Source organism: Megascapheus bottae, chromosome 11 (assembly GCF_031878675.1).
Source record: "Megascapheus bottae isolate mThoBot1 chromosome 11, mThoBot2.hap1, whole genome shotgun sequence".
NCBI lineage: Eukaryota > Metazoa > Chordata > Mammalia > Rodentia > Geomyidae > Megascapheus > Megascapheus bottae.
In genome coordinates, this window is record NC_143519.1 from 14,235,502 (window position 1) to 14,250,634 (window position 15,133).

A 15,133-nucleotide genomic window follows, 5' to 3' on the forward strand; every position below is an offset into this window, starting at 1 on the left:
GTTCTTGCCCGGAAACTCTAGCAAATAGAGAAGGGAGGTGATAGAGTAGTTATGGCCTATAATATATTTGGTTCTTATGAATAGACTATTTCAATGAAATACCTTTTGATGGCAAGGTTTTGTTGTGAGCATAGTCAAAGCTTCCTAGCAGGGTTGGTTTACCTTGAATATAATTCTGGCAGCTTTTGTACTCCGATACATTTTCTTTAATGTTCACAATAATTCTTATAATTCTTATACATTAATCATTGAGTATGGCATATATAATGAAGTTGTCATTATTGAAATACTAAGTCCATATTTTATAATGCTCCAGTTACAGATTGCCCCCTCATTAAAATGACATTGTGCACTGACCTTACAAACAACTACTCTACAAAGAATTTCTGAAACCCTAGGTATAAATTATTCTATACTCAATATGATATAGGGTTATTAGACTCTGATATTGAAATCATCAAGGTATAATAAAAATAGTTACTTACAATTCACCACAAATAGTTCAGCACTTACCTGAATTACATGTCTCAACTTGTCAATTATCTGATTTATCACAGGATCCGTTCCTTTAACTTTGACTTCAGGATTTCCAGACTGGGCTTTCATTCCACCTCCAACCACACGCTGAGTATAGCTAGCAAAGTGATACATGAAAGGTACACGATTTAGTAACCCTGTCACAGTACACAGTATTATCTGCCACTAATACTTGATCTAATTTCAGCTTAATATACAAAAGTATACCATTTTTTTCTCTCTTTATGGAATTTAAAGGTAGTTTTCCCAGGAAAAGGAAAAATAAAGATACATTCTGAAAGTAAAGTTTTCTTCTTCAATGCCTCAATAAAAGATCATTGTATATTAAAGCTATACCAATATACTTGAAAGAGTTAATAAGAATTTGATTAGGCTGCCATTTCTTTCTGAATGGCATCTGAACAGTCACATTATTATGGTCAATTTTATACTGTAGTTAGACATGTACAATTAATATTATATGTTATATAGCATACATATATGCAGATATAAATGTAAATGCATTTATATGCACAAATAAAACATCATTAATTTATACTCAACTTTAAATCTGCAGTCTTTTCTAGATAGAAACAACAAAACTTTACTGATTCATTTGTATGTAAAAAGGCATTCTTATAGGTAGTAAAAGCCATTTGAAATTTCACTATTTTCCCCAAATAATATTCATATAATGTCAACGTTAATAAAAATATATGAATTTATTTTCAAAAAGATGCATTAAATGTCTACTTTCTATAATGTTCCATGCAATTGATTAAGATTATAAGGTGATACAAATCTGGCCATACACTGCTCATTTCTTGCCTGGGAATATATCAGTTACATTACCCATCTGTGTATGCATTCATTAAAATTGAATATATTTTAAACATATCTAATTGATACTAACCACATAAATACTCTTGCTTTCAGGACAGCACAGTATAATACAAAGGCAAATGAATATTTAAAAAGTAAGGCTATGAGAGTGACTGAAAGAAACTGTATTTGCTACATGTTTAAAGCACAGCACAGTTAGTAGATATGCTGAATATGAATAGGTCCCTTTGAACTTAAAATAAATATTAAAGAGAAGTTAAAGTTAAAGGTAGGACTAGTTTTGAAAAATTAGTGGATATGTGAGCTTATGCGATCCATTATTTGAAATTTATATCAAATGTAAATCTATTTTATGACTCCATTTATCTAACAGTGTTGATCAAAAAGGAAAAGGAAGAATATTCAGAGACACACCATTTGAAACAGTCCCTACACTGACAGAATACCATCGTTGTTAAGCATCATCATGGGAATTGAATATTTACTTCATAAACTATTGTACAGTAATGTGAATGGATAAATACACCTAATCAAAAATAATGACACATCCTGTAGGTTAGTATGAAGGAGGATACAGGATATACTCCACAATTCATTTCTTGATATTTGAAAACCTAGCTAATCAATCACATTACAAAACACTGTGACACCGTCAGAGAATTCTTTCTGAAATTCAGAGAATTCTCTCTCCGTAGAGAAAGGAACTTTATGATGATTTTCGATTGGTGTTTCTGTTAAGCAACAATACACAATTTCCTCAAGTAGCCTGGAGCTCACATTGAATATTTGCATAATTTATCATGGGTATTTTCAACTTAAATAAATATTTACATCCAAAATTCTCTGTGCTGTTTGCCTTAACAGTTATTTACAGTAGATAGATTTTTAAAGACACATAAATAAAAGTCCACTTAGGCATTTTAACATTAGAAAGTATGGTTCTGTCATCACCAAATGAGTAATTCAGAATCCCAATTTCATATAAAACCCTACTCTCTATGTACTTTAATATGCATGCAAATATATGGCTTCTACATTAAATTAATTCTACCAAAAATTTTTGTGTTTTTCTCATTATGAAATTTTAATACATCACTAATAATTCTCTTTGCTCCTAAAAGCATGCATGTATAATAATAAAAACATTTCAAAGATTTCTTTTTTTCTTTCATATATTTTTATTGTAACTAATAGAAGGGTTACATTATATTCACCAGATAGAAGGTGCATTATTTCACAAACATTGATACCCTTTCTCATGTCTTGGTCTCCATTTCTCTCCCCTCACCCCCGCCCCTCATCTTGTATTTCCCTCTTCCCTATCCCATTTCAAATAATCAAATAAGCATATATACAATATATCAGATAGCAAGGTGAAATACTGTAACAATATGAGATAACCAAGGGATAGCAAAAGAGATGAGAGATAACATAGTACATTAAGGACAACCATCACTCATTATAGGGCTTTTGTTTCTATATCCTGGAGATCCTTTCATTTAATCTCATCCCATATGGCCTTGTGTATCTAGGTTTTTGTTCTAATGTAAATCTCTGCTAGGAGAGCCCAAGGTTTCTAATGATTCTGACAAAAGAGGGAAACCATTGAGCCTAAGTTCCTTTGAGTCTGGCTTACTTCATTCACTTCATATGATTTTTTTTCTAAGTCTTTCCATTTCCTTACAAATGGGGAAATGTCATTCTTTCTGACAGCAGCATAGAATTCCATTGTGTATAAATACCACATCATGTTGATCCACTCATCAACTGAGGGGCATCTGGGTTGGTTACATATCTTTGCTATGGTAAATAGTGCTGCAATGAACATCATTGTGCTAGTGGATTTAGTATATCCTGGTTTATGGACAATTGGGTAAATGCCAAGTGGTGTAATTGCTGGGTCATAGGGGAGCTCTACGTTTAGTCTTTTGAGGAATTGCCATACAGCTTTTCATAGTAGTTGAACAAATTTACACTCCCAACAACAGTAGTTGTGGTAGTGATCCCTCCTGGCCTCATCACTGCCAGCATCTATTGTTATTAAATTTCTTGATCATGGCCATTCTAACTGGAGTGAGGTGGAATCTCACAGTTGTTTTGATTTGTACTTCTTTTACGGCCAGAGATGTCAAGCATTTCTTCATGTGTCCATAGGCCATTCTTATTTCTTCTTCAGAGAAGACTCTCTTTAAGTCTTTGGCCCATCTTTTAATGGAATGGTTGTTTATTTGGAGATTGGGTTTGGTGTGATTCAATATTTTGAGCAGTTGATATATTTTAGATATGAGGCCTTTGTCCATTGTATGGTTAGTGAAGACCTTGTCCTACTCTGTAGGCATTCTAGTTAATTTGCTAGCTATGTCCTTTGCCATACAGAAGCTCTGGAGTTTAATGCAGTCCCACTTATACAGACTTTCTCTGATTTGTTGTGTTTCCGGATTTTTATTAAGAAAGTTTCAACCTGTGCCAAGGAGACCTAGTGTATCTCCTATTCCTTCTTGTAAAGTTTTCAGTGTGTCTGCTTTTACCTCCTGGTCTTTGATCCATTTGGAGTTAATCCCGGTGCAATGTGACAAAGAAGGATCCAAGTTTAGTTTTCTGCAGGTGCTTAACCAGTTCTCCCAGCACCACTTGTTGAAGAGGCTGTCTTTCTTCCATTCTATTTTTTTTTTTTTGGCTCCCTTATCAAAGAGTAGGTGGCCATATGTCTGTGGGTTAATATCTGGGTCCTTAGTTCTATTCCATTGATCTTCAGGCCTGTGCTTGTGCCAGTACCAAGCTGTTTTTGTCACTATAGCTCTGTAATAGAATCTAAAGTTTGGTATTGAAATTCCCCCTGTGCTGTTCTTTCTGCTATGAATTGTTTTTGCTATATGGGGTCTTTTATTATTCCATATAAAATTTTGGATTGCATCTTCTATTTCTTTAAGGAATGACATTGATATATTGATGCATAATTCATTGAATTTGTAGATAGCCCTTGGCAAGATTGCCATTTTCACTATGTTGACTCTTCTAATCCAGGAGTGTGGGAGGTTTTTCCATTTCTCAGTTCTGCTTTCATGTTCTTTTTCAGGGTTTTAAAGTTTTTTTAATCAAAAAGGTCCTTTACATTCTTAGTTAAGTTAATTCCTAGATACTTTATTTTCTTTGAGGCTATTGCAAAAGGAGTTGCTTTCCTGATTGTTGCTTTGTTCCTCTCATTGTTGGTATAGAGGAAGGCAGTTGATTTTTGCTACCTTGTCAAAGTTTTGAATCAGCTCAAGATGATTCAAACGATTCTATAGAGGCTTCTTGACTAAAATAATTGTTTATATTTTAATGACAGAGAGCGAGAAGAAGAGAGAGTGGAAGAACAAAACAAAAAAATAGATAACCTCTCTTAGAGACAGAATAGTTGTATGATCTGTCCTCATTGCCTCTAAGTAACACTAGTAAGTGATGATGGGAACTGAATATGATTACATCTCTCCAACACCTTGTTTATCATTAATAGGAAAACAAGCTAGGAAGAATATGTCTATATTGTTCAAAAGTTTTAAAATAAAAATTTCAGTTCTCTCTGAATTTTAAACATGGCACCAATCTATTTACATATCCTGCCTACTCTGCTAACAATTTCTCTGGATTTGACTCCAATTTCTTGTTTAATACTCGTGCCTTGCTTTGCTGGCTTGTGTTAATGTTACTTTCTCTAAAAGATAGTTCAAGTTTAGTTCAAATTCTCAACAGAATTATAGTATTTTGATGGACATTCACACCATTTCAGGAGAGGAAATACCAGGAATCTGTCCCTGGGATTTTAATCTGTGTAAGTGTTCTATGAAGATGGGACAGGATGTATGAGCAGGGTGATTGACTCCTGCTGCGGAGCTATATGGGTAATTGCACAGGAGCAAAATCCACCACTTAGGCTGAAGCAGGAGTACCATACATTTGAAGCCAAATAAAGAAACTGAGTAACCAAATAAAGTCAAGCAGAGAAACTAAGATGCTGTGGTTGATTTTGTTGTTTTGTTGATTTAGCACTTTTTTGTACAAATAGTTATGTGGCTGGAATGAAAATTCTATTCCTGTAATCTATGTCTTTTAATTTTTATTAGTTTTTATTTATATGGTATGGAGGAATTAAACCTCTTGCATGCTATGCAAGCACTCTACCACTAAGCCACATTCCCAGCTTAATTTCTGCAGTCTTGAGCTTCTTCAATTCAAGGACACAATAAATACATTGGTTTATCTTTGACATGGAGAAATATGTTGCTGTCTTGGTCTAAGAAGTTCTGGAAATCATAAGGAGGTATTAAGAAATAAGCCATGCTACAAGGAGAAAAATTTCTATGTTCCATTTTCTTTCTAATTTTTTTCTTCATTTCAGAGCTTCCCTTCCTGCTTCTGTTACTGACCATCTGGATTATGTCATTTTTCCTCAAAGTTTTGGGTGGTACTAAATACCACTGCTGAGTGTTGTCTTCTGGATATTCAGCACCAACATCACGTTTTTCTTTATCTTTGAAAAGAAAGTCCTGTAATTGATATTGTGGGTTTGTTTTTTAGAATTTCATCGTAGGTCTGAGGCATACAGGAATTTTGCAGAATAAAAACAACTGTAGAATCAGTTCAAAATGATTATAACTTTTCTCACTTCAGTTGAGTCAAAGAATTACTTTAAGTGAATTTCTATCTATTTGGCTTTGTAATAGTACACAAGTAATGTCTAAATATCAAAATTATTTCTGAACCTAAATAAGGCCAAAATAAATACAAATACAAAAGATCATATTTTGGTATTTGTTTTTATTTATATATAAATTCCTGTTGAAGACAAATTGTTATAAAATTGAATAATATTGTTTAACTAATGTATTTTTCATTCACATAACAACAGACAAGGAGCTTTTAGCCTATCTCAGCAATAATAAAATAATATGTCATAGAAAGACTTAAGAAATAAGAACTCATTAAAGAATAGGTATTAGGCAATCACCATCAGCACATATTCTCCCCCTTCTCTCTCTCTCTCTCTCTCTCTCTCTCTCTCTCTCTCTCTCTCTCTCTCTCTCTCTCTCTCTCTCTCTCTCTCTCTCTCTCTCTGGCAGGGAATAAATATATGTTTGCCAGTTTTTCCAGGTGAACCCACATGTAAGCAAATACCTGCCCTTCTATAAAATGAGAAGGTGTGTGAAACTGAAAGATGAGACTTTCACAGGAGAAACCAGTGGCTACACATACAAAGCCTGAAATGTATCAGAAGCTATCATGTCAACATTACTAAATATCAAACCAGGTGCCTATGGCTCACACCTGTAATTGTAGCTACTCAAGAGGCTGAGATCGGAGGATAGTGGTTCAAAGCCAGCCCAGGCACAAGTCTGTGAGACTCTTATCTCCAATTAATGCTAATAAACTGGAAGTGGGACTGTAGATCAAGTGGTAGAATGCTAGCCTTGAACTGAAAGGCTTATGGACAGTGCCCAGGCCCAGAGTCCAAGCCTACAACCCACAAAAATAAAATAAATCAATAAACAAATAATAAATATAAATTTTAAAAATACTGAATATCTAGTGAAAATATTTGTTAATGAGTTTTCATCTATGAGATGTAGTATTTTTATTAGACTTCTAACTCTGCCCAATCTTATGAAGAAAAGATAGAGCTTTATTATAGTGAATAATCTGCTTTATAGTTTAATTGTTTAAATGAAGAATCAAAATAAATAAATAATGTATTCTATAGTTTCCCTTTTTGCATCCAGAGTGTCCAAATTTAAAATGATCAGCTCTAACTGTAATTGATGACATTTAATACATGAGTTTTGATACAGTGTACTTTACTTCCATTTTTCCAGCTCCACATTTAAAAATTCACCTCTTTTCAGTAAGACAAAAGGATCCCTTTCATTCATTTATGATGATAAACTCTCCATTCTTATGTTCCTCTCCTCTCTATTTTGCTACATTCTTTTCTGTTTCTCACAAAGACCCTTAGTGTCATTAGGGTCTGCCCTCCTCTAGATTGACCTTATCTTAATCCTTACAGAGTACTATAGAAACAAAAGTTTGGAAGCTTCCCAAATGAAAAGATATTGTCCCTTGACAATCCCCATCAATATTGTGATTTTACAACAGATACTTTATTGCTATAAAGTTATATGTAATGTATAAAGCATATATTTAAAACAATAGCTGCATATATATATATGATGTACATATATAGCTAAATATGTGTGTGTTCAAGCACATCTCTTCAATTATAACTTTGTTTATTCTTGTTTACATTTCAATTGAGTTGGCCAGAAAAATATAGTACAAGCAAAGCTAGACTTTATGAAAACAAAGGATCTATCATTTTCTATATTTTGATTTCTAACTCCTACTGAAAACAATTTGAGGATAATAACAATACACTATGTATACAAACAGGAACAACACCTCAAAGAGGAATTTGTTGGGCAGAGAATATGGCTCAATAGCAGAACCCTCACCATAAATATGGAAGTCTTTGGGTTCTTTCCCACTATTAATCAACTATAGATAGGTAGACAGATAGACAGACAGACAGATAGATGGATAGGGAAATGAGAGAAAGAGAATTTGTTGTCCTCTAAACCAAACAGCCAACCACCTGCTCTGACTCTGTTATAGACAGCACTGAAGAGATAGTCATTAGAAAATTGTTGACAGAAGATTCTTTAGAGACTCGTGCAGGCACATAAAATAAATTTTAATAACACTTAATACTAATGTGTTAGGCAGCAAGATTCTGTCAATATTCCAATGTAATTAATTTCATTAAATTAGTTACACTCATTCAGCTCAGTTTGTTTCTCAATTTTTATAAATAACTCACAAGGCATAATTATTGTCTCCTGATTTTTACTTGTTCTGTTGATGCTTAACAGTAAAATAATATTTAACTGAGATTTTATTTTTTCAGAAACAGCCTTTTAGCAGGCTGTTGAATTTAGCACTCTGCTTTCAAAAAGAAATATACCTATAGCAGGAATAGAGTATTTGACATTCATCTCTTGGCCTACAGGCTAATAGATTTTTTTTGTCTGTCTTTAGTGACAGCAACATAAATTTAGAGCTGGCAGGGAACTTAGAGGTCATTTAGTCCCATTCAAGCATCTTTTAACACAAAATGAAGAAGTATATTTATTTCATTATTTTGTAAGCACACACTGCATATTTCTAGAAAAGCCTTTGAGACAGATTATAAGAAAAGACGAGCTGTATAAAACCAGGGCAAATGATAGAATAATGAACGAAAGGAGGTGACAAGTACATAAGAAGACATAGGAAAGGAGAAATATTCTTCAGTCCAAAACTTAGCCCTAAGGGTCTTGTTAGTGAAGGCCAAAAAGAAAAATAGAATTCATGCAGTTCTTATTATCTAGCAAAAGGCGTATCTGCATAAGTCAGCAGCCATATTTTTGGTAAATGGCTAAAGTCTTAAAGAGAATTTATGAGCCTATACAGAATAGACAATGAACAATATGGGGAAAATAATTTTCAACAGCCATTTCAATAATTTTAACTTCTCTTATAAGATGTTTTATTAACAATGCCTATAATATGTTAAGTTACATTATTTGAAACTACATGATATTGAAATAAATGGCACTAAATTGCTTTTGATAACTTATAACAAATGGTTATTAATTCCCTGAATTTACTTTTGCCTCAATTGATATTTTACTTCACCTCTCATAGAAAATATAATCTAATGTGATGAATAAAGTATAGAGAAGGACTTCCAGGATTGAAATGATTTGAGCTAAATCATAAATCAGAGATTGGTGTTGAAAACCTGCACTGCTTTCACCATGTTACATAGCACATCTACATATCCCTGATTCTAGTAGCAAACCTTATGAGTGAGGAATTGTATTTTATTGCTGAATTAGGCTAGTTACAAATAGCATTGGAATGGTAGTCTGTGAAGAAGTCCCATGTACTTCCTGTGACAGAAAGCAAGGAAGGAAGGAAGATAGGAAGAAAGCGAAGGAGGGAGGGAGGGAGGAAGGGAGGAAGGAGATGAACTCAACACTACTAGAACTTACAACACGGGACATTTTATTTTTGAAACATGTAGAAACAGAAGCAAGTTGAACTGCTCTATCTGTTCTTGATTTTGTCAATCATAAAAGTTTCCTGGGTATGAGAATCATTAGGAATGACATCTTTTCCCAGCCTATGTCATGAGTGAGATCCATCCCAGACAATGGGAAGTTCAGGAGAGTGCTGGGGCATGAGATATTGTTTGCAAACATGCACCTTACATATGAGCTAGCTCCGAGACAGAATCTACAGTGAGAGGAACAGAGGCACGAGGAGTATGCAAGGTCAGACACATGGTACTGGCAAGAAAGAGGTAATGATGGAGCCTGGTCATGTGGGATTCCTGGCTTCCCCGTGCCACTCCCCCGACCCCCTGCCCTGTGCATCTTACCTGCAAACCTGATATTGTTAGCAGTTAAGCATGCCAAGCATCCTTATGAACAAAATCCTGTATGAACTACTCACGGTCACTTTTTTGTCTGAGACAGAGAAAGCCTAGCGGCCTCCTGTGTAACAGTTCAACCTCTCAGATACGACTCATGAGCTTTAGCAAAATGTGTCCAAAAATCAGTTCACCATCTTTCCTTCTTAAATTAACAGCTTTAATTGACCATGCCTTAGAATATGTCTACACTAAAAAGCTTTACTATAGGATTATATATACGTTTCTGGAATACATTCCCCAAGCTTCTTTTGTTCCAGGAACGCAGCATTTTGGGAACTTCTGTACTCTCTATGCCTGCTGCAGGTAATAAATCTTGGTTTACGTTTTTGTTTCATGGCTGTGCTTGCTTTGCCTTTGCATTCATCAGGATGCTAACCCATTGATCCAGTTACCAATTTAACTTCTTCTCTTCCCTTCCTTTCCCTGGCTCCTCGTTGCTATCTACTACAATAAGATTTTAATGAACTTTGGGGGGAAATAGAGACAGTAAAAAAAAATGTTGAAAAACAAGCCATCTGTGCCATACCAAATAGAGATTTAAAATGAATTTCTATGCAAAATACAGCCTTCCTTCAGAATCCTCTCTCAGAAAGCAGTAACATCTATAATTTACAAAACAACCCTCATTCCTGCCACCACCTCCAGCTCTCACTATCCATGCATGCTGAGTGTTGTAATGTGTCTTGTACCTGGTGGCAGACAGCATACAGCAGGTGTCCTCCTCAGCCCAATTGGCTATTCCCCCTCAGCTCTTGTAGGCTATCCAGGGAGCTCTGTGCCTTGACCTCATCTCCAACATAGATCAGAGAAGAGGCTCAGTGACCTTCCCAATTAAAAAAAAAAGGAAAAGAAAGGATATTTCGATATTTTTCTGAAATCAAAGTCTAACTCTGGATAAATGTTATTATCCTCCAAGTGAAAAGTAACAATGGGAAAAATGTTCGAGAAAGAATGAGAGCGAGAGAGCGAGAGAGCGAGAGAGCGAGAGAGAGAGAGAGCGAGAGCGAGAGAGAGAGAGAGAGAGAGAGAGAGAGAGAGACATACTGACAGACAGACAAAGAAGAAAAGCCAATATCCTATGAGGAAGGAGAAATATGTTATGAATGAAAGCAAACTCAGGAAGATGACATCTTGAAACAATTCTGATTGACCAGAGCTATATTGATTTGAACTCACAATGAACAGTATGTACAAAAGGAGAATGCTACAATTACAAATTATGGCAAAATGAGAGATATCTGGGTTCCGAGGTGTAGAGAACCTAAAATCCAAGAATAGAACATCTTCCATAACGCAATCAATCCACCCTGAAGCAAACTGACTCACTGAAAAACCCAAGTGGTAATCAAATCCAAATCCAGTGGAGAAAGTCATAAACAATGACAGAGAATAGGAAAAACAGGGGTGCCAGACAATAAATTTGTGTCATGAGACATAAACAAAAGGGACTTCATCAGAAGCAGAAAACAAAAATTATGAATAGGTAAAATACCAAGATTTAACTTCAACTGAGTAGTGGAAGAAACAAGGAAACTAGCCAAATACCCAATGGAAAGACACTAAACACCTCAATTAAGCAAAATGTATTTTAGATACTTGAATAAGTATTCATAAATCATGATACACATGATTTATTCAAGATAAAATTATATTAGTTGATATTAAGTTGTGACCAAAGTACCATGACTCAATTATAACTAAATATTTAAAATGTTTGTAAGATAGGATTTGAAAATTATAATATATTTAATGTATGTACACAAATACATATGAGGACTTATTAAACACCATTTTTCATAGTTTGTTTGAAAAGGAAATATATGTGTATGTATATATGTGTATGTGCATGTGTGTGTGTGTATGTGTGTGTGTGTGTGTGTGTGTGTGTAATGTAAGTGACCAGAAAAGGACCTGCAACACCTTCATTTTTTTAATTGTATCTTATTGTTGGGGTGATATATAGAAGGGCTACATTCCTCAGATAATGGATACACTTTCTCTCCTGCCACCCCCCTCCCCAAAACAGCTAAGCCAAACCTAAGATTTTAAGTGGAAAACACAAAGAAAGTTTAAATGTTATTTTCTTAATGCAAAGAATATTATTCTAGAAATCTGATTTGATGTTTTATTAAGATGAATACACATTGAATAAATCATTTTAAAGGGTAACAGATTAACAATATTAATTTTCAAGAAAATTTAAAAATCATTTGGAATTAAATGCTCCACTGGCCTTTACTTAGGGAAAAGTAATCTGTTAAAATGGAGCCCAAGATTTATAACTCATGGGGAAAAAATGGCATCCTTTCCAGATCACTTTCTATCATTAATACAATGCTAAATAGCCATTCCAGTTTATTTTCTTTAAATTATACATTTGCTACTATAAATGAATGGTGGGACCTCTCCAAATTATAGCCTGAAATCTTTAACTGCAATGTGATTGCAATAGAAGATGGATTTCTCAGAACTAGCTAGGCCATGAAAGCAGAGCCCTATTAAACTGATTCACACCCAGCTGCCTTGCCACAGCTGCCAGATGAAGCTGCTGTGAGAATACACCTACTCCTCCTCACATCTATGAAGCAAGACTTTGGACTTCCCCAGACAGTAAGGTGTCTTTAATACATTTGGTCTTAGATTTCTCAACCTCTCCGACCATGAAAAATATTTTTTTTTATTTTCTGGTCAGAGATATCCTGTTGTAGCAGTCCAAACTGACTAATGAGAAATTAACTTGATAATAGCATGAATAATAAAACCTAATGAAGTAGGTACAAGACATGTTTTACATTGATTTGAGTACTATAAAACATCACTTAATTGTATAAAGATTTCATTAGTTAAATCCATAAGATGGAAATTAAAGTTTAGAAGTAAAAAGAGTAAATGTAAATAATGACATTAGACAATATCCGCTCAACTATAATAAGTTTTATGTAATTATACATGACACATTAAAAAAGAGGGGGGATTTGGGCAACTTTTAATCATAAGACTCTTTCCCCCTCTAAGAGTATTTCATTATACAGAAAAATCTTAAAATGTTAATTATTTTTAAAAAAATTATACGGAATCATCTCAAAGATTGAATCTGAGTTCAATTTTAGTACCTATATGCTTTTTGCCAGTCCTGGGGATTGAACTCGGGGCCTAAGTACTGTCCTTGAGCAGTGCTAGAGCTCTACCACTTGAGTCATAGCACCATTTCCAGCTTTTTTCTATGTATGTGGTACTGAGGAATTGAACCTGAGTCTTTGTATATGCTAGGCAAGCACTCTATCACTAGGCCAAACTCCCAGCCCCAAGGCACCTAATTTTTAATATAGTCTTAGTGATTTTTTTCTTTTCTTCTATCTAAAATAATAGTACTAATTTCCAAGGTGACTTTCAATTTTAAATGAAATACATATATATATTGCTACTATGCATCTATATATTATAAAGCATTTTGACAATATGTGCGCTACTATTTTTTTTGGGTGGGTCCTGGGGCTTGAACTCTGCCTGGGCGCTGTCCCTGAGCTCTTCAGCTCAAGGCCACTGCCCTACCCCTGGGCCTGGGTGTTGTCCCTGAGCTCTTCAGTTCAAGGCTACCATCCTACCCTTGGGCCTGGATGCTGTCCCTGAACTCTTAATCTTCATATGTTACAAAATGTTACTTAGTCTTCATATGAATATTTTTTGGTAGCTCATATTATTACACAGAATGCTTCAACTAACTCAAAAACATCATACACCTAACCTAATCTAGCTAACTGAAGTGTGAAAACATCAATTTTCTCTTTTATATCCTATGTTTCCTACTATCCTTAAGGTGATAGTTACATGCAGTTTCTATTCATTTGCTTTATAATTTCATGTGAGTCTTCTATTATCTGTTTTTTTAAATCCTAAATGAGAGTGATAAAAATAAGTTGTGAGAAAAAAGAAAAGTGGAAATGTCTTAATAAGATTGGATTTCAAGAAATTATAACTGAAGAAAATATCTTTAAAACAATGTGATTATATAAAATACAAACATTAAACATTACTGAAAAATTCTTGTTAAAGAGTAGAAACTGTCCTGTCAGTTACAAATCAACTATATCTAAAATTATAAAAAAAAAAACCACTCTCCGTTCTTTTTCCAGATTTTCTTTGTTAAAATGAAAAGGCATCCATTTTAACATACCATGTTTGGTACTTTAAAGTATTAATTATGGTTAAAAATCACCTTAATGTGTGTAAGTGTAGCTATAAAAGAAGAGAAAATCCGTTGGGAAAAATGGGAACAAAAAGGCTATGGGACTGCCAAACTTAAGTAGAATCAGAAAAAAACAAGCCGACCAAATATTTCTGCTTCATGTAGACCAAAGGGCATCAAAGAAAGGACACATACAAACCATTACTGAAGACACCAAACCCTAGAGACACAAGGCTGACACTTTCTATTTCCATAAAAACAATACTGCAAATCTCTTGGAACCACAGTACAGCCTTGGTGATTTGAATTTACCTGATAATTTCAAAACTGATGTTTGACACAACAATAACATGTTGAATATTTTCCTTCAGCCACAGGAGATCTCTAGCTCCAGAAACCATTAAGTTGAAGGGGCAAAACACTCAGTTCATTCCTTGTTATTGAGTGGTTTGTTTTTGCTAGATAATTTATGGAAAATTAGCACAAAATGACAGCTGGAATATGGTGTAGGAATGCCAAAGAGATGAGAAATTAAAATATCATTTTAAACACAAGATAAAAGGAGAATTCAGCAATAGAGGTCAAATAAGAGAATTAAACTAAGTTTCTATGGAACGTGAACATTGACATTCATTTCAGCAGAAATATGGGCAAAGTGTTTTTGGTTGTTGTTTGTGTTTTTTTCTTGATTAAGCTATTTTGGAATTCTTCAAAACTAATTATTAGAACCCTGCCAAACACATTTACTTTGAATCCTTTCATTGCCAGTCCTGGGCTTGAACTCAGGGCCAGAGCACTGCCCTTGAACTTTCTAAGGTAGAGCTAGAGCTCTACCACTTGACCCACAGTACAATTTCTGGCTTTTTCTATATATGTGGTCCTGAGGAATAGAACCCGGGTCTTCATGCATGCCAGGCAATCACTCTAATACTAGGCCAAACCTCTGACCCCTTTCTTTTAAATTTAATAGTTTGAATTTTCCCATGGTAATTGTCATCATAATGATCATTTTGATAAGCAGAAGTAAAACAATATAAGTACTGCATATCATGGTGATTTGTGGAATAGCCATTCTAAAA

At 34.4% G+C, this 15,133-nt stretch overlaps 1 protein-coding gene across 3 annotated transcripts in view; it reads right to left on the reverse strand.

Annotated features, from left to right (window-relative positions):
• Gpc5 (glypican 5) overlaps window positions 1–15,133 on the reverse strand; it is a 1,012,282-nt gene that overhangs the window by 682,261 nt on the left and 314,888 nt on the right. For all 3 annotated transcript variants that reach the window (XM_090341703.1, XM_090341701.1, XM_090341702.1), the window contains exon 6: window positions 514–634. In XM_090341703.1, the coding sequence (XP_090197829.1) occupies window positions 514–634 (121 nt within the window). The remainder of the gene's footprint in view (window positions 1–513; window positions 635–15,133) is intronic.